Source organism: Neodiprion fabricii, chromosome 2 (genome assembly GCF_021155785.1).
Source record: "Neodiprion fabricii isolate iyNeoFabr1 chromosome 2, iyNeoFabr1.1, whole genome shotgun sequence".
Taxonomy (NCBI): Eukaryota; Metazoa; Arthropoda; class Insecta; order Hymenoptera; family Diprionidae; genus Neodiprion; species Neodiprion fabricii.
This window is the reverse complement of record NC_060240.1, coordinates 26,791,049-26,815,522: the sequence shown is the minus strand read 5'-3', so window position 1 is coordinate 26,815,522 and position 24,474 is coordinate 26,791,049. Positions and strand designations below refer to the sequence as shown.

General features: G+C 36.3%; 1 protein-coding gene and 1 long non-coding RNA gene across 4 annotated transcripts in view; both read left to right on the top strand.

Annotated features, from left to right (window-relative positions):
• LOC124175681 overlaps positions 1-8,650 on the top strand; it is a 35,979-nt gene extending 27,329 nt beyond the window's left edge. For both annotated transcript variants that reach the window (XM_046556081.1, XM_046556083.1), the window contains exons 4-5: positions 2,691-3,040; positions 4,605-8,650. In XM_046556081.1, the coding sequence (XP_046412037.1) occupies positions 2,691-3,040; positions 4,605-4,734 (480 nt within the window). In that variant the 3' untranslated portion in view covers positions 4,735-8,650. The remainder of the gene's footprint in view (positions 1-2,690; positions 3,041-4,604) is intronic.
• A 1,618-nt stretch (positions 8,651-10,268) lies between these two features.
• On the top strand, positions 10,269-13,330 carry LOC124174722. 2 transcript variants are annotated; one of them, XR_006868995.1, is made up of 5 exons: positions 10,269-10,713; positions 11,365-11,464; positions 12,142-12,303; positions 12,565-12,679; positions 13,248-13,330. It is a non-coding gene; the product is annotated as an uncharacterized LOC124174722 (long non-coding RNA). The 2 variants fall into 2 exon arrangements; XR_006868996.1 differs by lacking the exon at positions 10,269-10,713 and adding an exon at positions 11,125-11,237.
• The last annotated feature ends 11,144 nt before the right edge of the window (positions 13,331-24,474 follow it).

The following is a 24,474-nucleotide window of genomic DNA, read 5'->3' as shown; positions in this document are numbered from 1 at the left end:
AATTAAACAAGACAAAATGTAATTTCTTTTTCAATTTGATAACAGCACAAAACTATTGTTATTTAACGAAAAATTTTATAATCCCTCCCGCAAAACGTTTCAAACAGTTACTTTATTCATATCTTCCTCAAGTCTAAAAAGTCCTACACAAAGAACCGATCTGAAAATGAATCCGAAATCCACGAACGAAACAACTTTGTTTCTGACCTTGGAATTGGAAAAATGAATGGTATGAAAAATATAAAAAAAAGAAAGAAAAAGAAACGAGAATGAAATGGAAGATGATTTGAAGGGTTAAACACATCGACTGACTCTGTAGGGAATGCCCGATAGGCGCGTAAAATGCCTCTCGAATCGTTTTCACCCTCTGTAAAATACATACCTATACATATATACCTGTTCCGAATATAAAATAAATATACATATAATACATATACGTATGCATGTGTATACATATATATATACATATGTACACGTATATATCAAATTATACACGAAGCTCGTATAAGAACAGCGTCACTTAATGGCTATACGGGAATATATCTGTTGGAATATTATAACGCGTAGGGACACTTACGAAGGGCAGAAATGCCCTGAGGATATGTCAGACTAAAAAGGAAATATCTCTTCTCCGTTTTCTTTTCAACATTTTCTTTTTTTTATTTTTATCTTTCTCACCCACCCACTCGCCTCTCTTTTTCTTTTATCGCTCCACCTTTTTTTCTTCTTTTCTCTTACTCTTTTATATATATATATATTTATTTTTTTTTTTTTATTTTTTTTTTTTTTTGCCACGCAGCGACGGCTGGGCTCCCTTATTGCTGTCCCCGGATCTTGTGTACAGGACGAGGACAAAAATGGGCGGTCAGATTCAATTCGGTTACATTACATCGCCGGGGTTGAGAGAGAAAATTTCATTTCACTGAACGGGGAAGATTCTGGCTTGGTGTATATACATATATATATATATATATATACACAAACCTATATGTGTATGAATCTATATGCTCAGTGCTCCACATACATATATGTATTTCATTCGCGGTTTGCCTTCAGGCTACGCTTATACTTCTACACGGCGTACACGCGATGTAATATATAAGCTACATCTTATAAATAATAGAATTTTCGATTTTTCAAAGAAATGAAAATCGTATAACTAGGTGTATTCGATTCTTTTTTTATTTTTTTTTTTGTCCTATCGCGTTCTTGCTCGTCTTGACCTTCATCTCGTTACCGAATATGTCGTTCTGTTTTAACCTTATAGTCCGTCGATCGGATCAAACAGTCGAGAATTTTATCGTAGAAATGAAATCATCCGTACGCCTAAGATTGACCGGAGAGCTAGAAGTTTTTTTTTTTTTTTTCATCAATCGACACCCTAAACACGAGTTCGAGAATTGATCGTACCGATTATATTCTGAATTGCGTACTTTCCAATCGATTCGAGTAAGCAAAACTTCACTTCTTCTAACAACAAGTCGCGTGTTACACTCACTTTGAGGAGGGTAGGAATTGTTCAGAGTTTTAGCGCCCGTTGAAGTACTTTGGTGAGGCAAAGTTAAGTTTATAAATGTCCTTTTGAATTTGAACAAGTTGTATGCCAATTAGTTTGTTAATGCCGACGGTTTTGTGGGGTTTTGTATAAATGAATTTCCAAGGACTTGAGAAGAAAAAGAAAAGCGCGATGATTAGACTGTTCCAGTTCAGGGCAATGTTTTTTTTTTTTTTTTGTCTCAAACAAGATCCAAGTTAGTTTTGCCTAATTAAAAGTCCTGCCGAAGTATCAGATTTTCAATTCAAGTCTAAGAGGAGCCTCAAGGAATTTGGTTTTTTTCTTGTTCAAATGATATGTGAAAAAAAAATCGTACTTATCCTCCCTTAGAACTTGTTTTAGCAAAAGAAAGAAGAATATCGCCCTAGTAAGAAACGTTCTGATGAACCTTTCATCGGACTCTGAGGCGATATTGTAGAATTGCATGTAAGACTATTGAAAGTGAAAATATTGCGTGTAATTTACGAATTTGTACTTACGATAACGATCATAATGTTCAAGTTCATAAATTTACCGTAACGAAACGTTAAATTCCACAGAAATAAGCATCCAGCAATACCTGAAAGGTATTTCGCAGAGGCTAAAATTGAAAAACGTGTATAACCTAAATTTTAATAGAAAGTTAACTGCCTTTGAGACGATTAAAAAATCTCCACGTAGATATTAATTTTCATAAAAAGTTTTGCTAGATTGGGTGGGGTACAAAAATGTGAAAAACCAAAACATTCGACGGGCCGAAATCCTGACAGTCAAATTACCAACAGTTAAAAACGTAGAAATATCATAAACACGTAACGTGTTTGCAAGTAAAAATAAAAATTGAGAACCTAACAACGTATAAATAAATATCTACAAAAAATTTTTTTTTGCGAATGGACAAGATTACGAAGGACAAAATATGGAGTTAAGAGAATACCGGAACTTAGATTTTTCCATATCTTAACAGTCTGCGCTTTGTTCATTCGGTCCACTGTTAATTAGTTGCTTCAAAATTTGCCTCGCAAAAATTTGGGGTTTCAGATCAGTCGACTTTCTGGTCGTTCGGGATTTTGTCATTATCCGCCGTCATTGATTCGACAATCGTCTCCCCAAAGTGAGCTTGGACACCGTAATAACGAGCTTTTTTTCCCACCAGTCGGGACTCCCGCCATCCTACGAGGAGTACCTCAGCCACAATTACCCTATAAATTCGCGTTCCCACACGCCGCCACCGCCGTGGTCAGACTCGGGAAACGGTCATCAGCAATCTCGTCGAAATATTTTAGCGAGCCAGCCGGATCTTCGAGAGTACTTGAACCAGCTCGCCAAGGCTCACGCCCAAGTAAAAGCTCAAGCTCTGCAAGCACAGGCGCAAAATAATAATCATACATCCGGACGGCTCCATCAGCAAAGGGTTCAACGCGAGTCGACAACCTCGGCCTCAAACCTCCAAGTATCGCGGGATCAGGCGGTTGTCTCCAACCGAGCTCGAACCAGGGTTTCTAGGTGAGCTCATTATTCCACTTAATTAACAAAGTCCACAGAGCCTCGTTAAGCGAGAGCTGCGACCGTGTTTTTTGTTTTTTTTTTGTACTTCACAACTTGTTAAAATATAACATAAGTTTTTCGGCAGGATTGGCGAAAAGATAATTCGGCTCGTTAAAAATTTAAGAGAGTAGTCTAACTGAGATAATTAGACAGATATCGGTTGGAATAATTCGAAAGCAATTAGCACGAGTGGTATTGAAATTTATTCAAAATTGTTGCAGAGTTTATGTAAGATAACTGATCACATTTAGGTATTATGTGTTAAACTCGCTCCGAACCATGTCCGTTGTAAATAGTTTTGGTTTCTGTCTTTCTTTTATAATTTTGTTGTTCTTTTTCTATTTTTGTTTTTCTAAATCTTCAACCTCCGGATATGAGAAAAATGAGTTCATCGCGTCGTTTTAATTTCGATGTCACACTTTATTGTTAAGCTGTCTTTAAATAGCTGATTCATTTGTACGAAAGGGTTCGAAAATAACCAATGATTGCACGGACTAAATATGACAGTCTCGTCGCAATTTCAAGCTTTGAAATTTAAAAAATGGGCTTCAATTGTTCAAGTTTATGGCACACTCAGAGAAAACTTTTCGCTTTTTTGAAGAAAATTAATTTCTAGAGGCAATTTGTAGAATATGGAAACACAATTCACATTTTTGTAAGTACCAAAATTAATGAAATAATTGATCAAATAATACTTATTTCGTGGTATTGTCAAAATATTGAATGTGATCTGGGAAGTTCAACCAAATCTCTCCATACAGTTCGCTAAATCTATTCGGTGGATAAAGATTAGTAAAATTTGTCAAATCATGAGAGCTACTAATTGATTACCGCTATCAAATAATATTTTGCATCGTCAATCTGTAAAAATTTGTGCTCAGGTGAGAAAATATTCTTTTTAACGCGTTAAAAATCCTTTCTCGCACGGAAAGTAAGATGAACAGTTATTAATAAGGACTCCAGAAATTTGTCTGTTAATCTAAATAATTCGTGGTCTAATACCACTGAATCAGTCCACCAATTCACAACAGCATATTTCTTTTTCGTTATTTGATTTGGCACTTAATTCGTATAGCATAAATCGCAATCAAACGATCATTTTTTCACTTAAAAATGGATCCGATTTCGCAATCGCAACAGAATGCTGCCAAACCTTACCTTGCGCATTGCTAAAACATATTATTTTCTGCGCGCTATAAGATCAAGCAAACTTTTTGATTACGTGAAAACGATGATTGTTCGCATGTATATTCACCCTGAAATTTATTTGCAAAGACCAAATTTTGATCTGATTTCGACCGCACGTTAATATGGAAGTCTAAGTATCAGAATAAAATAAAAATTGTTGAAAAACGTTATCGTTTCCAATAAAATAAATCCAGTTCAACAACGACTCAACATTTTCAAAATTGTGCAATCGTTGCTGCGAAAATGAAACTGCAGCATCTTTCATGTTTTACCTTTTACGTTGTACGTAGGTACGCCATAATTTCGATAATCGATCGGTCGATATTAATTTCAGATCTCAGAGTGAGAGTCGTGCGCGACAACAACGTGTCACAACAATGTACGCGGATGCTGCATTTTGTATGGAAACAACGGCGATCCAATCGGCTTTCGAACACGGCGTCGCATTTTGCAGCTTAATGTAAATTAATCCACACCGGTGGCGGATGCAAGCCTAAAAGCTCTCCGTGCAATTCTACAATTATTATACAATGCGCAACTTTTTTTTTTGTTTTACATTGTACGACGAAATCGCTGTATACAGTATATATTATACACAATATGCGTAATATAAAAAACGGGCTAATCTGATCGATAAATCGATTTGGGGGGGGGGTGAGTTGCTTCCTTTCGAAAATTCGTTAATCTTCCTTTCTGTTTCTTACACCTCACCTGGAAAGTGTAACAGCGTAAAAAAAAAATCTCACAAATCCGATACTTTTGCTATATATTTTATACAACTTGTATGACTTTTTCCCCCCGAATTTGATTCTCGACGTCTTTAATAATTGTCCGATTAGATTTACAACACACAATGGTACTTTCGGAATATCGTGCCATGATTTTTTTCCCTGTTTTTACTCACGATAATCGTAGAGTCGTTTTTTATCTCCTACAAGTGTTCCTTTTAAACGTTGAGATTTGTTAATAATTTTTTACAACATACGCCCCTTCTGCCTCCAAGATTCATGGATGGAAATAACGATTATACCGAAACAATTATATCCGATAATCCATGATGTATAACACAATTACACCTACGTTATGATACCTATAAAATTATATAATATAAATGTTAATCGCGTAAGCATATTATAATTATATAATTATATTTGATATAGAAATTTACATAAACGTTTTAGACGTGCAACATAGACTGTCCTAACGACATACAAAACATACAGTAGCGTGTAAATTTGATGTTGACAAAAATATTGAAGATATAAAAAATTAATTAAATGAAAAAAGAAAAACAGACAAAAATATTAGATCGAGTAATACACACAGTATTTGTATAATTACGAACGCAGATTCATCCATTCACGATTAGAAATATCACTTGTTATTTGACCCACCAATTTCGCTTCGGTTAATTGAAAATCAAAATCGTTAAGCGAAGAAGAGTGGAAAAGAAATTACTGAAATTTGTGCACACGGAGATAAAGGAAAGTAAATATCCATACATGTTTCAGTTCAAGCCTATTTATTGTGAACTGTAATACAAATAAAATATACTATACCATATTAGAATGTAAATAGAATTTAAGCAGTATTGTGACGAGTGTCGCTGATAGAGATACATACTGAAATACTGACGATGAGATACGTATAGCTGCTTTTTCTTGTTTTATCTGTTACGTGAATAAATGCATATTATTCGTTTGCATAAGGTGCATTGAAAACTTACCAAGCAAGCTTGACAAAATTTAACATAAATAATTAAATGACGAGAATGGATACGTATGTATTTCTGTAAGCGACATTCTAAAGCGTAGAACTTTCTTTGGAATGAAATGAAAAATTCAATTAAAGACCGTCAAAGAATGATGACATCGAAAAGCAATAAGAGAAACATACATAGTAAGTTGAATATACGCAGCGTATATAAGAATTAAGTTGTATAAAGATATAAGAGCGCGGATTATGATACGCGGTGGCAAAATGTTTACTTAACCCGTTTTAGAACGTGAAGAAAAACGTTCTTTCTCGGGTATAATAAAAGTTGTATATATTTAAGTATACACTGAGAACGGATTTGTTGAATTTGCCAGATACGACGAAAGAAATGTGTTTTTAAATAAAATATACTTAGTTTCACTTGATAAACACGAGTCATTGTTCTGACCATTTTTTTTTTTTTTTGTTGGATCAAACAGCATTTCTTCGAATCAAAAAAATATTTCCTCCGCCATATTTGGTATAAGCGTTCATCAAATTATTTATACCGTACTTTGTAAATATTCAACCGTGCCAATTGACAGAGGTTCATTTCAAGCAAAAGTTCAACGCCATGATTATATTATACTCCTCCGATATTCTGAGGCTTGAAAAATAAAATATTATGTAATCAACGGAACTTTATTGAAACAAATGTTTCAAACATGCGACTGAAGTTAGTCAATTAGGCTTCAATAAGTACAAAGGCCTCCTTTACGTGAATAATTTTTTTCAACCAGATAAAGTTCGACAAATAAAAGAATTACGAGTCAAAAAGCCTTTTTATCTATTACTTCGGACTTTAATATAAAAGTCAATCGTCGGATATGAGAAACGGTTTCAATTTTAAAAGAAATATTCAAATTTGAAGAATGCCTCAGATAAAAAAAAAAAGAAAAAAAAAATTACTCTTAGTTACGTAATTGCGTCTACTGTCGTTTGATGCAAAGTTGGAAATTTACAAGTGAGACAAGTATCTCAATGTATAAGTACGATATTTTTCGACATGAAAAAGATTGAGGTATACAACCGAGCGGTGAGAGTTGGTATATCTTCGAAAGTTGATTTCTTGGCACTAACATGTAACGAAGTTATGTAATGTATACAGAGAATAGCGGCGCGTTTTAGAATATCGTATAATTATACAAATTACTAAATTTAAGGATATACTGCATAAATATTATCGTGAACTTATTGTACTTCATAAACTACGAAGCAAAATACCGACACAATTAGCACTGCGTCGTTATAGCTACACGTTATACCTACGAATTTACGTTTACGTATTTGTACGTTCTTGAAAAAATCTTGACGTACAAAAATACGTTATCAGTCCTTTATAATCTCTGATAATTTCAAATTTGTAAACTATGACGCGGATAAAAATGTCAAGGCTTTCTTTAATTGCTGCAGTAAAATTGCTGATTATTTTCAGTTCTGTTTATTCAAATTTGTTACATGAAAACCGTCAGTATTAATTACAGATTTTTCCTAAATATATAGTTAAGTACCTGCAAACAAATGCGAGCAAGAAACATAATTAAACAGTAAATGTATAAGTATTATATTACACACGTATAATATATAATTATATAAACATATGAAGAGATAAATGTCGTGAATTATTATTCTTAATATACATGTTGAACATTTCAATGGAATATCTGACGATATGTTATTATTACTATTACTAAATAGTGAGAAAATTTATTATATGTTGTGTAAAGATTCTAATGCGGACCATGATCAGATAGACTTATGCTATACAAATACGAATATAAGATATATGTAATCGCGAAAGTAAATATACGGATATATAAAGCATTCGCGACGGTATGGCATCTTCTTTTCATTTTCGCCTGCATCGTCTTTGCGGCGTGCAAAAGTAGGGAATCCGCGATTTTAAAGAGAAAAAAAATTATCTCACGTACGATAATTTGAAACAAGGTTAGAAAAAAAATCTTACAAGGAAGGCATCCGAGATCGATCTTTCCGATTTTAATTCTTTTGTAATATGTTATAGTAGACATAAAATTGAGACACTTATTTTTTTTTTCATCCGCCACTAAACACTTTAGGGGGATGAAACCACCCTCTTGAAGCGTTTAATGCCGGATAAAAAAAAAAAAAAAAAAAATCAGTGTCGATTAGTTTTCAGTCTATTATGAAATATTACAAAAGAAATCAAATCTGAGAGATCGACCTGGTATACCTTCCATGTTAGTTCCGTAACGAGTATATATTCCTCATAATTTTTTTAAAATTTTTTTTCCATCCTGGCACTTTTTACGACATGATGTCAAATTATACGTGCATATATAGAAGTGTTCCATGTTAAAATTAACGAAAGTAAATACGTGCGATTGCATATTTGCAGCCGCGAGCAGTTCAGAAGAAATTAAGCCACTTCCGATAATATTTACGCGATTCTGCACAAATTTGAATTAATAATAAACACTAATGCTCTAACTATTGACGCAGACGTACGCAGCACATGTAAGCCACGTAATAGAGATAAAATTATCCTTTAATGTGATATACAAATGTTTAGTGATTTAGAAAAATATTGTATGTTGTCTGTATGATACATGTTTAGAGGACCAAATACATAATCTTCCAGTGTGATTTTTGAATTAGCCATTTTTTGTTCCGCGTTCCTTTTTTATTTACCCATTTTATCTTCAAATGCACTTTGAATATTTCAACTCCATTTCTCACGGATCTTTGAAAATGTTGTAATCGATCGATCCATTCTGTATCTCGACGTAATTTTGCGGGCGGACTTTATTTCGCACAGCCATTCTCCGAGCAACGAACCAAAATCCACGGCTTGAAAAATATTAAATTTTCACCGGGGTGTCAAAGAGGTGGATGAATAAAATAACAAACTCATAGCTGCAAGGTTTGAGTTTCAGTTTATTCAATATGCCTTATTTCTAATACAAGTGTTCGTGTGTTAGTGTATTACTTCTACTCATACACATACATTATACTACTAATGACATAATGTATCAATAATTATGATAATAATGTATCAAATTGCATAAATAGTGTATTATTTCCGCTAGTATCGGAGTTAAAAAAAAATGTTGTTCCACAACGAACGAATATTATTGGCAAAGCCGAAAATTGTCGTGCGCTTGCGCTCCCTCAGATGTTCCAATGGTAGAGTTGAGAACTTATTGCAGAGCATCGGAGAGTTACCGATTTCGACATGATGCTGGCTGCACTCACGTTCCGAGTAACTCAGTCTTCGCAATGATAAGCCCAAGCCAGTACTTAGCCTGTGTGTACTTACCGACTTGTAGGCGATCCAAGAAATTAATAATGAGAATGAAATTCTTCCAAAATTCGTAGCAATACAGTGATTTAATTGAAGTGTAGGTACCCGAGAAAAGAATGTATGCATAGATCATAAATAATAATAGATCAGATGTAATAACGATACAGAGACCAAAAAGTATATATATGTATACCTATGCGGTCCATGTACGATATGAATATATATAATCCATTTACGATTAATACGTGATGCATACTATAAATTTTATAATTTTCCAAAAGAAAACTAGATTATCTACAATGAGACGGCTATAATATAGAAATTTAAGAATTATTCATTTTGAGATGGGTTTCTATTCGACACGCGCTCGACGAATTCCATAACATTAATATTCATAATGATTGCAACAAGTTTCATTTGCTCTCTCGATCTTGTTTTTTCGTAGGCATAGAATCGAAACGTTGTTTTAGCTAGTCGCAAGTGAAGTATCGACGTTGGGTACAGCAGCGGAATTGCTTTTCGAAAACTGTTCGTATGGAAGAAAATGCACAGTAACTGTAATACATCACGGATCCGCTAATTTTGATCGAAATGAAATGGATGCTCTGTGTATGAGACAGTATTCAACGCAGTGTCCTGATATAAAGACCTGAAAAAGTGACTGTCGGCAATTTTTTTTTTTTTTTGATAGGAAAAGAAAGAACGAAACTTCTTCATACTTCGAGTGGATTTTAATACACATCTGGGAGATACGAGCAAAAAATTTTATCATCCAACTGTCGCAGAACGGCAGCGTTAGGAGCTGACGCGTTAACTGGAGAATATATCTTTAGACAACGGCTGACCATCAAAGGTCCTAGCCACTTGAGTCTGGAATCGGCGAGGAAGGTAAAGTGCGTATTTCTTGTCTGAAATGTAAGAACTAAAATCATTATACATCATATCTTATCATCATACGTCATACATCATACATCATACATAGTATTGAAGTTCGAAAACAAAGTTTGGATGTTCGGATGTTCAGAAAGACAAAATTTTTTTTCTCTTGACGTCTTCAATCTATAGTGATCAGCTAGCCAAATTCCTCAGTCTGGAAACAACCGCGCGGTAGAGCGGACGTGTGAGAACCGCGCTCCGCAGATTTCGAGTACCGGGTTCTCTACCTCCTGGATTCTGCGCTCCGGGTCCGTTTCGTGGTGCTACTCGAGTTCCAGGAGAAGCGCTACGTAATTCTGGCTGTCCAGGTTCTTGACCTGGTGATTTTTGACCTTCCGGACTAATTTTCAAGTTTACAAGTTTGATTATTGAAAACGTCATGTTTTGTACCATCAAACCAAAATGCATGTTTCAGATAACACTTTGAATCGGAAAAAACCGAGCGACCAGGACCAACAAATTGCAATTGGTGAGTGTTTGGCATTATATAGGTACATAGGAATAGATGACAATAACGTCGTTCAATTAGAGCTAAAATTGCTGTGGTTAGTGTATCAGATCTGTTAGCACTTAGCTGGTTGTTCTGTGGTATTTTTTGTGGAAATTTATTATCATAAAATCACAATACGTTATACTCACATGCATCTGTAAACGTGATTTGTAGTATTATATAGAAAAAATCTTACGAGCAGATTCGGTTTACGTCACATGCACAAAGACGGTGTTCATTCTGTATACTGTGAAGCCAATACCAGAATTTTTTGGGGAGTCATCGTATCCCAGTCTCCCCTACAACTGTGTTATGTGTTATGTGTTAAAACACTGACAACGAGTAAGCGAGCGCACGAGCAGAAAAATCAGTTACACTAGGCATCCGACCTTAACGAGCGAGTGTTTTAAAACTTGTTATTTTTAATTCGCGCACCATTCTATTATCGATGTACCAAAATAACCCAAAAGGCAGTGATCTAGTGTTAATTCTCGAGCTCAAAGGTGAAACCTCACGATTTTTTTCTTCTGAACGAATATGAATGTGATTTAACGTATTTTATGAGTTTCTTAGTTCATCGATGATGAAAATATATGTCAATTCGAAGTAATTTTAGTTTTTACGTTTCAGACAAAAATTACGCACTCCATCTTTCCGGCCAATTCGAGATTCCAGCGACGAGGTGCTTCAATGACCAACTAATGATTTCGCCATTTTGCGACAATTGATGGTAAATAAATTTTTCTTGCACTGTCCAAATGTGAGTTGAACTACACTCGAAATTTTAAAAAGCTTCGTTAGTTATCTCCCTATAAAAAAAATAGCCGACAATCAACGTTTCGCTTGGAACTTATCGTATTTGATTGATTAAAAAAAAAAATATATGTACTTTTACCGATTTTTCATATGGCAGCATTTGAAGAATCCGGTTTCCTCTTTGAACGGACATGAAAGATAGTTTTTCTCCATTATCTGATTTCATTATTGACCTTTTTTCGGTGTTACTTGAAATTTAGCTATATAATTATTGATTGCTTTCAGCTTTCAACCATTTGTATGCTATAATAGTACAAAATTAATAATTATAATCAACTATTTTCGTGTCAACCAATAAGAAAAAGCTATGTTACTATTTGTGCACGGTGAGCATAACATTTTTACGATATTTAATGGCAATTGTAATTATATTTCATCTTGAAATTTTTCAAACTTGTCATGTTTACAGTAAATTATTTCAATCCATTTTTCGCGGAAGCCCACATTTCGTAGCTATCAATGCGCTAGAGAAATTTCTATAATTTCTTATAATTTTCTCATAATCTTCTTAGTCAAACCTGTGTATGAAAAAAATATATTGATCCTCAGACAATATTTTCCACGTGTTGTAATACTGAAATTATTTATTAGTATTCGAGGTATGACCCGAGGTGGTTGGAGGTGGTCGGAAGTGTTTAAGGGAGGTTGCGGGGGATCGAGGTGGATGAGGAGAAGGACGGAAAGGAGGAGGAGTAGATAGATGAGGAGAAAAAAGTGGACGAGGAGGACGAGGATAACGAGGATTTCTGCACTGTGAGTATAACATTTTTATAATATTTCATGGTTATTGTAATTATATTTCATCTGAAATTTTTTACACTTGTCATGTTTACAATGAATTATTTAAACTCATCTCCCGCGCAAGTCCAAATTCTGTATCTATCAATGCGCTAATAAAATTTCTACAATGTTTTATAATTTTTCCATAATTTTCGTACAATGTGTCTATGCAAAAATTACATTAATGCTTACACAATATTTTTAATGTGTTCTAATACTGAAAACATTTATCAGTGATCGAGGTATAACCCGAGGTGGTTAGCCGTGGTCGTTAGAGGTGGTTGGCAGCGGTTGGAGGTGATCGGAGGTGGACGAGGAGGAGGACGAGAAAGACGAGGATTTGTGCTCGGTGAGTAAAACATTTTTATAATATTTGATGGCAATTGTAATTATATTTTATCAAAAATATTTCAAACTAGTCATGTTTACATTAAATTATTTCAATTCATTTTTCGCGCAAGCACATATTCAGTAGCTATGAATAAGCTCATATAATTTAATATATTATTAATTACTTAATTAATATTCTTATAATATTTGATGGCAATTGTAATTATGTTGTATCTGAAATTTTTCAAACTTATCATGCTTACATTGAATTATTTCAATTCATTTTTCGCGCAAGCACATATTCAGTAGCTATGAATAAGCTCATATAATTTATTATATTATTAATTAATTAATTAATATTCTTATAATATTTAATGACAATTGTCATTATATTTTATTTTAAATTTTTCAAACTTGTCACGTTTACAACAAATTATTTCAATTCGTTTCTCGCGCAAGCACATGTTCAGTAGCTTCAAATGCGCTAATAAAATTGATCATATTATTAATTAATTAATTAATTATATTAATCCTTGAACAGTGTTTTTGATGTGTTCTTATACTAAAAATATTCATTACTATTCAAGGTATAACCCGAGGTAGTTCGCGGTGGTTGCGGGTGATCGAGGTAGGCGAGGAGGAGGACGAGGATGACGAGGACTTGTACACTGTGAGTATAACATTTTTATTATATTCATTAGAGTAGGAGTAGGATCAGGAGTAGGAGTAGTGGGAGTTGAAGTAGAAGTGGTAGAAGTCGGAGTAGGAATAGGAGTAGTCGTAGCAGTAGGAGTTGGAGTAGAGTAGGAGTAGAAGTACATGTATGCGGGGAGGGGCGGGGAGGGGATATTATCATATCAAGTTATCAGTAATAAGCAATTGCGGGTAAAATATTAGCTTACTTTTGTAAGTATTTATGAATATAGCCTCTACGAATATTCATTGTTGGTATATAAGGTCTGGCAACGTACCTACTTTCTGTAAGAGATGTTGAAGATTTTCAACACAATTATGTTTCAGTTCTGTGCCCCACCTAGTGATCCACTAGTACATATCCTCCGACGTGACATCGCTCCGCTACGTACGAAGAAGAAAAGATTTATTAAGATGCAAATTGCTCCTCTCTTCTTGCCATTGTGCTTTCAGCCATTGTTGTGCTGTGTGTTTAAAATTTAGGACAGTATGTAATATAGAATAACAGGTACAGCTACGAATACAGCACTACAATAAATCTTATAGAAATGAGCTCTCATTGAGATTTATCTGTATTTATAACTCGACGCGAGAAGGCAAAAATCAATGTAATGCCATCTGTAAGGTAATTGGACTCGTATTTGCACTACGAGAACTCGTTGGGCATTTTGCGGTGAAATTTGAAAAATTGTTGTACAAGAAATTGAATAACTATAAAAATGGATAAAAAATATTATCTCTAATAGTGAATGTAGCTAATACAGCTTTAACCGTATATTGATTATGTTAATGATCTATTGTGACAAGATCGGAATTAGATAAGCTCTCTAAATACTCTTTTCTAGTCTATTAATTTATATCATGTATATGTAAATGTATATTTCTTCAGTTTGTACAATCACTGCACTAGGATTACCCTTGCCATGTTTTATGGTGCGCTTGTGTAATTTGTATATTATTAACCTTACGTTTTACACCATTTGCGACAAGTTGTGAGTGTTTATAATTTCTTGGCAATTATTTATGTACATGTATGTGTATATATGTATACGTATACTTATGCATGTGTATATAAATATATACACATATTTAAAACTAGACTTTTACAATAAACACAGAGGTCTTAGTATATTCACATACGGATTTCTGTGTATAGGTATACTTGAACTAAAATTTCCTTATCTCTAATACGGAGTTCTTCGTAATTCGCATTTGTTCTTGTAACCCAATGTCCTACATACAATGGCAAAAATCGAGATCCAACTTAACCGAGTCTCAAAGCCCAGTTGACATAAAAGCAGCTATTTGATAGAAATTATATTTTATAGTTTATACAGCCCATTGCATGATATTTCATTATAAATACATATGTTTCAATATATTTAGGAATAATTTGTCAAATATACAGAGGTCATGTGCAAATAATAAATGAATTCGACCGCAGTTTGATGTATTCATTGGAGCTTTAACAATAAATTTAAGCTTTGTTACTTCTTTTATTTTATTATGGATAATCAAAAACATTTCCGACTATTCGTGCTGTGGAAGCATGGGGATTAAACCAAATGTAGCAAAAGATTAGAAACAGTGTATGTACAGTACGGGTATTTTTCTAATAATGCAAACACATGCCGCTAGCTTAGTTTTGACATATCTAGAATACCACGCCTTGCGAATTAGCTTTCCAGACAGAGATGAATGATGAATTTTAAGGACTGCATTATCGTTGTTGAATACTCTATGCTTCATGGGAAAAGAAAATCTGTAACGATAAAATTGATGCACCGGATCGTCGTCGACTTTAACTTTTGAAATGTCCTACCATTTCCGAACAGCTCCAACCATCCTATCTACCTATATTACTAGATTAGCTATGATATGAAAAGAGAAGTATTTTTCATTTCGAAATGGGATTTTATTCGACGCGCGCTCGATGTATTCCATAACATTAGTATTCATAATTATTCCAACAACTTTTCATTTGCTCTCTCGATCTTGAATTTTCATAGGCATAGAATCGAAACGCTGTTTTAGCTGGTCGCAAGTGAAGCATCTGCGTTGGGTGGAGGAGCAGAATTGTTTTTCGAAAAGTATTCGGATGGAAAAAAATTCAGAGTAACTGTAATACATCACGGATGCGTTAATTTTGAACGAGATGAAACGGATGCTTCGTATATGAGACAGTATTTAACGCTGCGTAGTGGTTTAAAGACCTAGAAAGGTGATAGGGAGAGAAAGAACGACGCTTCTTAACACTTCGAGTGTATTTTAGCACACATTTGAAAGATACGAGCGAAATTTTTCATCATCCAACTGTCGCAGAACGGCAGCGTTATTAGCCGACCCGTTCGCTGAACAATATATCTGCAGTCAACGGCTGACCATCGAAGGGATTGCTCGCTTGAGTCTGGAATCGGCAGGAGAGATAAAGTGTGTATTTCTTGTATGAAACGTGAAAACTAAAATCATTATACATCATATCATATCATCATACATCATACATCATACATCATACATCGTACATCGTACATCATACATCATACATCATCATACGTAGTATTACAGTTCGAAACCAAAGTTTGAATTTTCGGATGTTCGGAAAGTGACGTCACCAATCTAAAATCGGCTAGCCGAGTTCCTCAGTCGGGTATCAACCGCGCAGTAGAGCGGACGGTTGAGAGTCGCGCTCCGCAAATTTCGAGTACCGGGTTCTCAACCTCACGGATCCCGCGCTTCGGGCCGCTACGTATTTCGAGTACCGGGTTCTCAACCTCCCGGATCCCACGCTTCGGGTCCGCTACGCGGTGAAGCTCGACTTCGAGGATGAGCGCTCCGTCGTTCCTGGTTCATGTTTACAATAAATTATTTCAATTCGTTTTTCGCGCAAGCCGAAATTCAGTAGCTGTCAGTCCGCTAACAGAATTTCTCGACTTCCAGGATAAGCGCTCCGTGGTTCCTGGTTCATGTTTGCAATAAATTATTTCAATTCGTTTTTCGCGCAAGCCGAAATTCAGTAGCTGTCAGTCCGCTAATAAAATTTCTCGACTTCCAGGATAAACGCTCCGTGGTTCCTGGTTCATGTTTGCAATAAATTATTTCAATTCGTTTTTCGCGCAAGCCGAAATTCAGTAGCTGTCAGTCCGCTAATAAAATTTCTCGACTTCCAGGATAAACGCTCCGTGGTTCCTGGTTCATGTTTGCAATAAATTATTTCAATTCGTTTTTCGCGCAAGCCGAAATTCAGTAGCTGTCAGTCCGCTAATAAAATTTCTCGACTTCCAGGATAAACGCTCCGTGGTTCCTGGTTCATGTTTGCAATAAATTATTTCAATTCGTTTTTCGCGCAAGCCGAAATTCAGTAGCTGTCAGTCCGCTAATAAAATTTCTCGACTTCCAGGATAAACGCTCCGTGGTTCCTGGTTCATGTTTGCAATAAATTATTTCAATTCGTTTTTCGCGCAAGCCGAAATTCAGTAGCCGTCAGTCCGCTAATAAAATTTATCGACTTCCAGGATAAACGCTCCGTGGTTCCTGGTTCATGTTTGCAATAAATTATTTCAATTCGTTTTTCGCGCAAGCCGAAATTCAGTAGCCGTCAGTCCGCTAATAAAATTTCTATAACTTTATAATTTTCTCATAATCTTTTTGGTAGAATATGTCGACAAAAAAATTGTATTAAACCTTACACATTATTTTTGATTTGTTCTCATGCTGAAAATATTTATTAGTATTCGAGGTATAACTCGAGGTGGTTGGCGGTGGTTGCGGGTAATCTCGGTGATTCAGGAGGAGGAGGACGAGGATTTGTGCTGGGTGAGTAAAACACTTTTATAACATTTGATGGCAATTTTAATTATATTTCATCTGAAATATTACAAACTTGTCGCGTTTACAATAAATTATTTCAATTCATCTTTCGTGCAAGCACATATTCAGTAACTATGAATAATCTTGTACAATTTATTATATTATTCATTAATTAATTAGTATTCTTATGATATTTAATGGCAATTGTAATTATATTTCATCTGAAATATTACAAACTTGTCGCGTTTACAATAAATTATTTCAATTCATTTTTCGTGCAAGCACATATTAAGTAGCTATGAATAATCTTGTACAATTCATTATATTATTCATTAATCAATTAGTATTCTTATGATATTTAATGGCAATTGTAATTATATTTCATCTGAAATATTACAAACTTGTCACGTTTACAATAAATTATTTCAATTCATTTTTCGTGCAAGCACATATTAAGTAGCTATGAATAATCTTGTACAATTCATTATATTATTATTCAATTGATTAATCACAACAATCCTTACACAATATTTTTGATGTGTTCCTATACTAAAAATATTTATTACTATTCCAGGTATTACCCGAGGTGGTCGGAGGTGGACGAGGAGGAGGACGAGCTGGACAAGGAGGAGGACCAGGTGGACGAGGAGGAGGACGAGGTGGCCGAGGAGGAGGCGGGGTGGGTCGTGGGAGAGGACCTCTCCTCTCCTCAGAGGAGGGGTGGGGGTGGGGCGGGCGGGGAGGGGGAAGGGACGGGACGGGAAGGGAAGGGAAGGGAAGGGAAGGGAAGGGAAGGGAAGGGAAGGGAAGGGAAGGGAAGGGAAGGGAAGGGACGGGGAAGGGAGGGTGGCGGGGAGGGGCCGGGAGGGGGAGAGAGGGAGGGCGGGAGGGAGGGAGGGAGGGCGGGCGGGACGGGGGCGTGGGGAGGGGGGGGTGTACTGCTCGTCAACTCTAACGGGCTCGCATCAATATCCGTCCTCCACTCTCTCTCTCTCCCTCCCTCCCGCCCACCCACCCTCCCTCCCTCTCTCCCCCTCCCGGCCCCTCCCCGCCACCCTCCCTTCCCCGTCCCTTCCCTTCCCTTCCCTTCCCTTCCCTTCCCTTCCCTTCCCTTCCCTTCCCTTCCCTTCCCTTCCCGTCCCGTCCCTTCCCCCTCCCCGCCCGCCCCACCCCCACCCCTCCTCTGAGGAGAGGAGAGGTCCTCTCCCACGACCCACCCCGCCTCCTCCTCGGCCACCTCGTCCTCCTCCTCGTCCACCTGGTCCTCCTCCTTGTCCAGCTCGTCCTCCTCCTCGTCCACCTCCGACCACCTCGGGTAATACCTGGAATAGTAATAAATATTTTTAGTATAGGAACACATCAAAAATATTGTGTAAGGATTGTTGTGATTAATCAATTGAATAATAATATAATGAATTGTACAAGATTATTCATAGCTACTTAATATGTGCTTGCACGAAAAATGAATTGAAATAATTTATTGTAAACGTGACAAGTTTGTAATATTTCAGATGAAATATAATTACAATTGCCATTAAATATCATAAGAATACTAATTGATTAATGAATAATATAATGAATTGTACAAGATTATTCATAGCTACTTAATATGTGCTTGCACGAAAAATGAATTGAAATAATTTATTGTAAACGCGACAAGTTTGTAATATTTCAGATGAAATATAATTAAAATTGCCATCAAATGTTATAAAAGTGTTTTACTCACCCAGCACAAATCCTCGTCCTCCTCCTCCTGAATCACCGAGATTACCCGCAACCACCGCCAACCACCTCGAGTTATACCTCGAATACTAATAAATATTTTCAGCATGAGAACAAATCAAAAATAATGTGTAAGGTTTAATACAATTTTTTTGTCGACATATTCTACCAAAAAGATTATGAGAAAATTATAAAGTTATAGAAATTTTATTAGCGGACTGACGGCTACTGAATTTCGGCTTGCGCGAAAAACGAATTGAAATAATTTATTGCAAACATGAACCAGGAACCACGGAGCGTTTATCCTGGAAGTCGATAAATTTTATTAGCGGACTGACGGCTACTGAATTTCGGCTTGCGCGAAAAACGAATTGAAATAATTTATTGCAAACATGAACCAGGAACCACGGAGCGTTTATCCTGGAAGTCGAGAAATTTTATTAGCGGACTGACAGCTACTGAATTTCGGCTTGCGCGAAAAACGAATTGAAATAATTTATTGCAAACATGAACCAGGAACCACGGAGCGTTTATCCTGGAAGTCGAGAAATTTTATTAGCGGACTGACAGCTACTGAATTTCGGCTTGCGCGAAAAACGAATTGAAATAATTTATTGCAAACATGAACCAGGAACCACGGAGCGTTTATCCTGGAAGTCGAGAAATTTTATTAGCGGACTGACAGCTACTGAATTTCGGCTTGCGCGAAAAACGAATTGAAATAATTTATTGCAAACATGAACCAGGAACCACGGAGCGTTTATCCTGGAAGTCGAGAAATTTTATTAGCGGACTGACAGCTACTGAATTTCGGCTTGCGCGAAAAACGAATTGAAATAATTTATTGCAAACATGAACCAGGAACCACGGAGCGCTTATCCTGGAAGTCGAGAAATTCTGTTAGCGGACTGACAGCTACTGAATTTCGGCTTGCGCGAAAAACGAATTGAAATAATTTATTGTAAACATGAACGAGGAACCACGGAGCGCTTATCCTGGAAGTCGAGAAATTTTATTAGCGGACTGACAGCTACTGAATTTCGGCTTGCGCGAAAAACGAATTGAAATAATTTATTGTAAACATGAACCAGGAACCACGGAGCGCTCATCCTCGAAGTCGAGCTTCACCGCGTAGCGGACCCGAAGCGTGGGATCCGGGAGGTTGAGAACCCGGTACTCGAAATACGTAGCGGCCCGAAGCGCGGGATCCGTGAGGTTGAGAACCCGGTACTCGAAATTTGCGGAGCGCGACTCTCAACCGTCCGCTCTACTGCGCGGTTGATACCCGACTGAGGAACTCGGCTAGCCGATTTTAGATTGGTGACGTCACTTTCCGAACATCCGAAAATTCAAACTTTGGTTTCGAACTGTAATACTACGTATGATGATGTATGATGTATGATGTACGATGTACGATGTATGATGTATGATGTATGATGTATGATGATATGATATGATGTATAATGATTTTAGTTTTCACGTTTCATACAAGAAATACACACTTTATCTCTCCTGCCGATTCCAGACTCAAGCGAGCAATCCCTTCGATGGTCAGCCGTTGACTGCAGATATATTGTTCAGCGAACGGGTCGGCTAATAACGCTGCCGTTCTGCGACAGTTGGATGATGAAAAATTTCGCTCGTATCTTTCAAATGTGTGCTAAAATACACTCGAAGTGTTAAGAAGCGTCGTTCTTTCTCTCCCTATCACCTTTCTAGGTCTTTAAACCACTACGCAGCGTTAAATACTGTCTCATATACGAAGCATCCGTTTCATCTCGTTCAAAATTAACGCATCCGTGATGTATTACAGTTACTCTGAATTTTTTTCCATCCGAATACTTTTCGAAAAACAATTCTGCTCCTCCACCCAACGCAGATGCTTCACTTGCGACCAGCTAAAACAGCGTTTCGATTCTATGCCTATGAAAATTCAAGATCGAGAGAGCAAATGAAAAGTTGTTGGAATAATTATGAATACTAATGTTATGGAATACATCGAGCGCGCGTCGAATAAAATCCCATTTCGAAATGAAAAATACTTCTCTTTTCATATCATAGCTAATCTAGTAATATAGGTAGATAGGATGGTTGGAGCTGTTCGGAAATGGTAGGACATTTCAAAAGTTAAAGTCGACGACGATCCGGTGCATCAATTTTATCGTTACAGATTTTCTTTTCCCATGAAGCATAGAGTATTCAACAACGATAATGCAGTCCTTAAAATTCATCATTCATCTCTGTCTGGAAAGCTAATTCGCAAGGCGTGGTATTCTAGATATGTCAAAACTAAGCTAGCGGCATGTGTTTGCATTATTAGAAAAATACCCGTACTGTACATACACTGTTTCTAATCTTTTGCTACATTTGGTTTAATCCCCATGCTTCCACAGCACGAATAGTCGGAAATGTTTTTGATTATCCATAATAAAATAAAAGAAGTAACAAAGCTTAAATTTATTGTTAAAGCTCCAATGAATACATCAAACTGCGGTCGAATTCATTTATTATTTGCACATGACCTCTGTATATTTGACAAATTATTCCTAAATATATTGAAACATATGTATTTATAATGAAATATCATGCAATGGGCTGTATAAACTATAAAATATAATTTCTATCAAATAGCTGCTTTTATGTCAACTGGGCTTTGAGACTCGGTTAAGTTGGATCTCGATTTTTGCCATTGTATGTAGGACATTGGGTTACAAGAACAAATGCGAATTACGAAGAACTCCGTATTAGAGATAAGGAAATTTTAGTTCAAGTATACCTATACACAGAAATCCGTATGTGAATATACTAAGACCTCTGTGTTTATTGTAAAAGTCTAGTTTTAAATATGTGTATATATTTATATACACATGCATAAGTATACGTATACATATATACACATACATGTACATAAATAATTGCCAAGAAATTATAAACACTCACAACTTGTCGCAAATGGTGTAAAACGTAAGGTTAATAATATACAAATTACACAAGCGCACCATAAAACATGGCAAGGGTAATCCTAGTGCAGTGATTGTACAAACTGAAGAAATATACATTTACATATACATGATATAAATTAATAGACTAGAAAAGAGTATTTAGAGAGCTTATCTAATTCCGATCTTGTCACAATAGATCATTAACATAATCAATATACGGTTAAAGCTGTATTAGCTACATTCACTATTAGAGATAATATTTTTTATCCATTTTTATAGTTATTCAATTTCTTGTACAACAATTTTTCAAATTTCACCGCAAAATGCCCAACGAGTTCTCGTAGTGCAAATACGAGTCCAATTACCTTACAGATGGCATTACATTGATTTTTGCCTTCTCGCGTCGAGTTATAAATACAGATAAATCTCAATGAGAGCTCATTTCTATAAGATTTATTGTAGTGCTGTATTCGTAGCTGTACCTGTTATTCTATATTACATACTGTCCTAAATTTTAAACACACAGCACAACAATGGCTGAAAGCACAATGGCAAGAAGAGAGGAGCAATTTGCATCTTAATAAATCTTTTCTTCTTCGTACGTAGCGGAGCGATGTCACGTCGGAGGATATGTACTAGTGGATCACTAGGTGGGGCACAGAACTGAAACATAATTGTGTTGAAAATCTTCAACATCTCTTACAGAAAGTAGGTACGTTGCCAGACCTTATATACCAACAATGAATATTCGTAGAGGCTATATTCATAAATACTTACAAAAGTAAGCTAATATTTTACCCGCAATTGCTTATTACTGATAACTTGATATGATAATATCCCCTCCCCGCCCCTCCCCGCATACATGTACTTCTACTCCTACTCTACTCCAACTCCTACTGCTACGACTACTCCTATTCCTACTCCGACTTCTACCACTTCTACTTCAACTCCCACTACTCCTACTCCTGATCCTACTCCTACTCTAATGAATATAATAAAAATGTTATACTCACAGTGTACAAGTCCTCGTCATCCTCGTCCTCCTCCTCGCCTACCTCGATCACCCGCAACCACCGCGAACTACCTCGGGTTATACCTTGAATAGTAATGAATATTTTTAGTATAAGAACACATCAAAAACACTGTTCAAGGATTAATATAATTAATTAATTAATTAATAATATGATCAATTTTATTAGCGCATTTGAAGCTACTGAACATGTGCTTGCGCGAGAAATGAATTGAAATAATTTAATGTAAGCATGATAAGTTTGAAAAATTTCAGATACAACATAATTGCAATTGCCATCAAATATTGTAAGAATTTTAAACTCACCGAGCACAAATCCTCGTCCTCCTCGTCCACGAACGACCACCTCCAGCCACTGCCAACCACCTCCGGTGACCACCGCTAAACACCTCGGGTTATACCTGGAATAGTTATAAATATCATCAGTATAAGAACACATCAAAAATATCGTGTAAGGATCAATATGAATCATTAATTAATTGATAATAAAATAAATTTTATTAGCGCAATTATAGCTACTGAATTTGTGCTTGCGCAAAAAATGAATTGAAATAATTTATTGTAAACATGACCAGTTCAAACACTTACAGATGAAATAGAATCACAATCGCCATTAAATATTACAAAAATATTATACTCACTGTGCAGAAATCCTATTCCTCCACGTATGCCTTGTGTTCCTTGTTTTCCTCCTCCTTGTCCTCCTTGTCCATGTCCTCTCCTTGAAGTCGAGTTTTGCCGGCTGGTCGACCTGGAGCGCAGGAACCACGGAGCGCTTGTCCTGGAAGTCGAGCTTTACCGCGTAGCGGACCCGAAGCGCGGGATCCGGGAGGTTGAGAACCCGGTACTCGAAATCTGCGGAGCGCGATTTCTATACATCCTCTCTACTGCGCGGTTGTTTCCTGACTGAAGAATTCGGCTAGCTGATTTTCGTCTAAATGGTTGGATGACGTCAAGAGAAAAAAAAATTTGGGTGACGTCACTCTCTGAATATCCGAACATCGAAACTTTGGTTCCGAACTTCGATACTATGTATGATGTATGATGTATGATGACGTATGATGATATGATATGATGCATAATGATTTTAGATTTCACGTTTCATACAAGAAATACACACTTTATCTCTCCTGCCGATTCCAGACTCAAGCGACCAGTCCCTTCGATGGTCAGCCGTTGACTGCAGATATATTCTTCAGTGAACGGGTCGGTTAATAACGCTGCCGTTCTGCGACAGTTGGATGATGAAAAATTTCGCCCGTATCCTTCAAATGTGTGTTAAAATACACTCGAAGTGTTAAGAAGCGTCGTTCTTTCTCTCCCTATCACCTCTCTAGGTCTTTAAACCACTACGCAGCGTTAAATACTGTCTCATATACGAAGCATCCGTTTCATCTCGTTCAAAATTAACGCATCCGTGATGTATTACAGTTACTCTGAATTTTTTTCCATCCGAATACTTTTCGAAAAACAATTCTGCTACTCCACCCAACGCAGATGCTTCACTTGCGACCAGCTAAAACAGCGTTTCGATTCTATGCCTATGAAAATTCAAGATCGAGAGAGCAAATGAAAAGTTGTTGGAATAATTATGAATACTAATGTTACAGAATACATCGA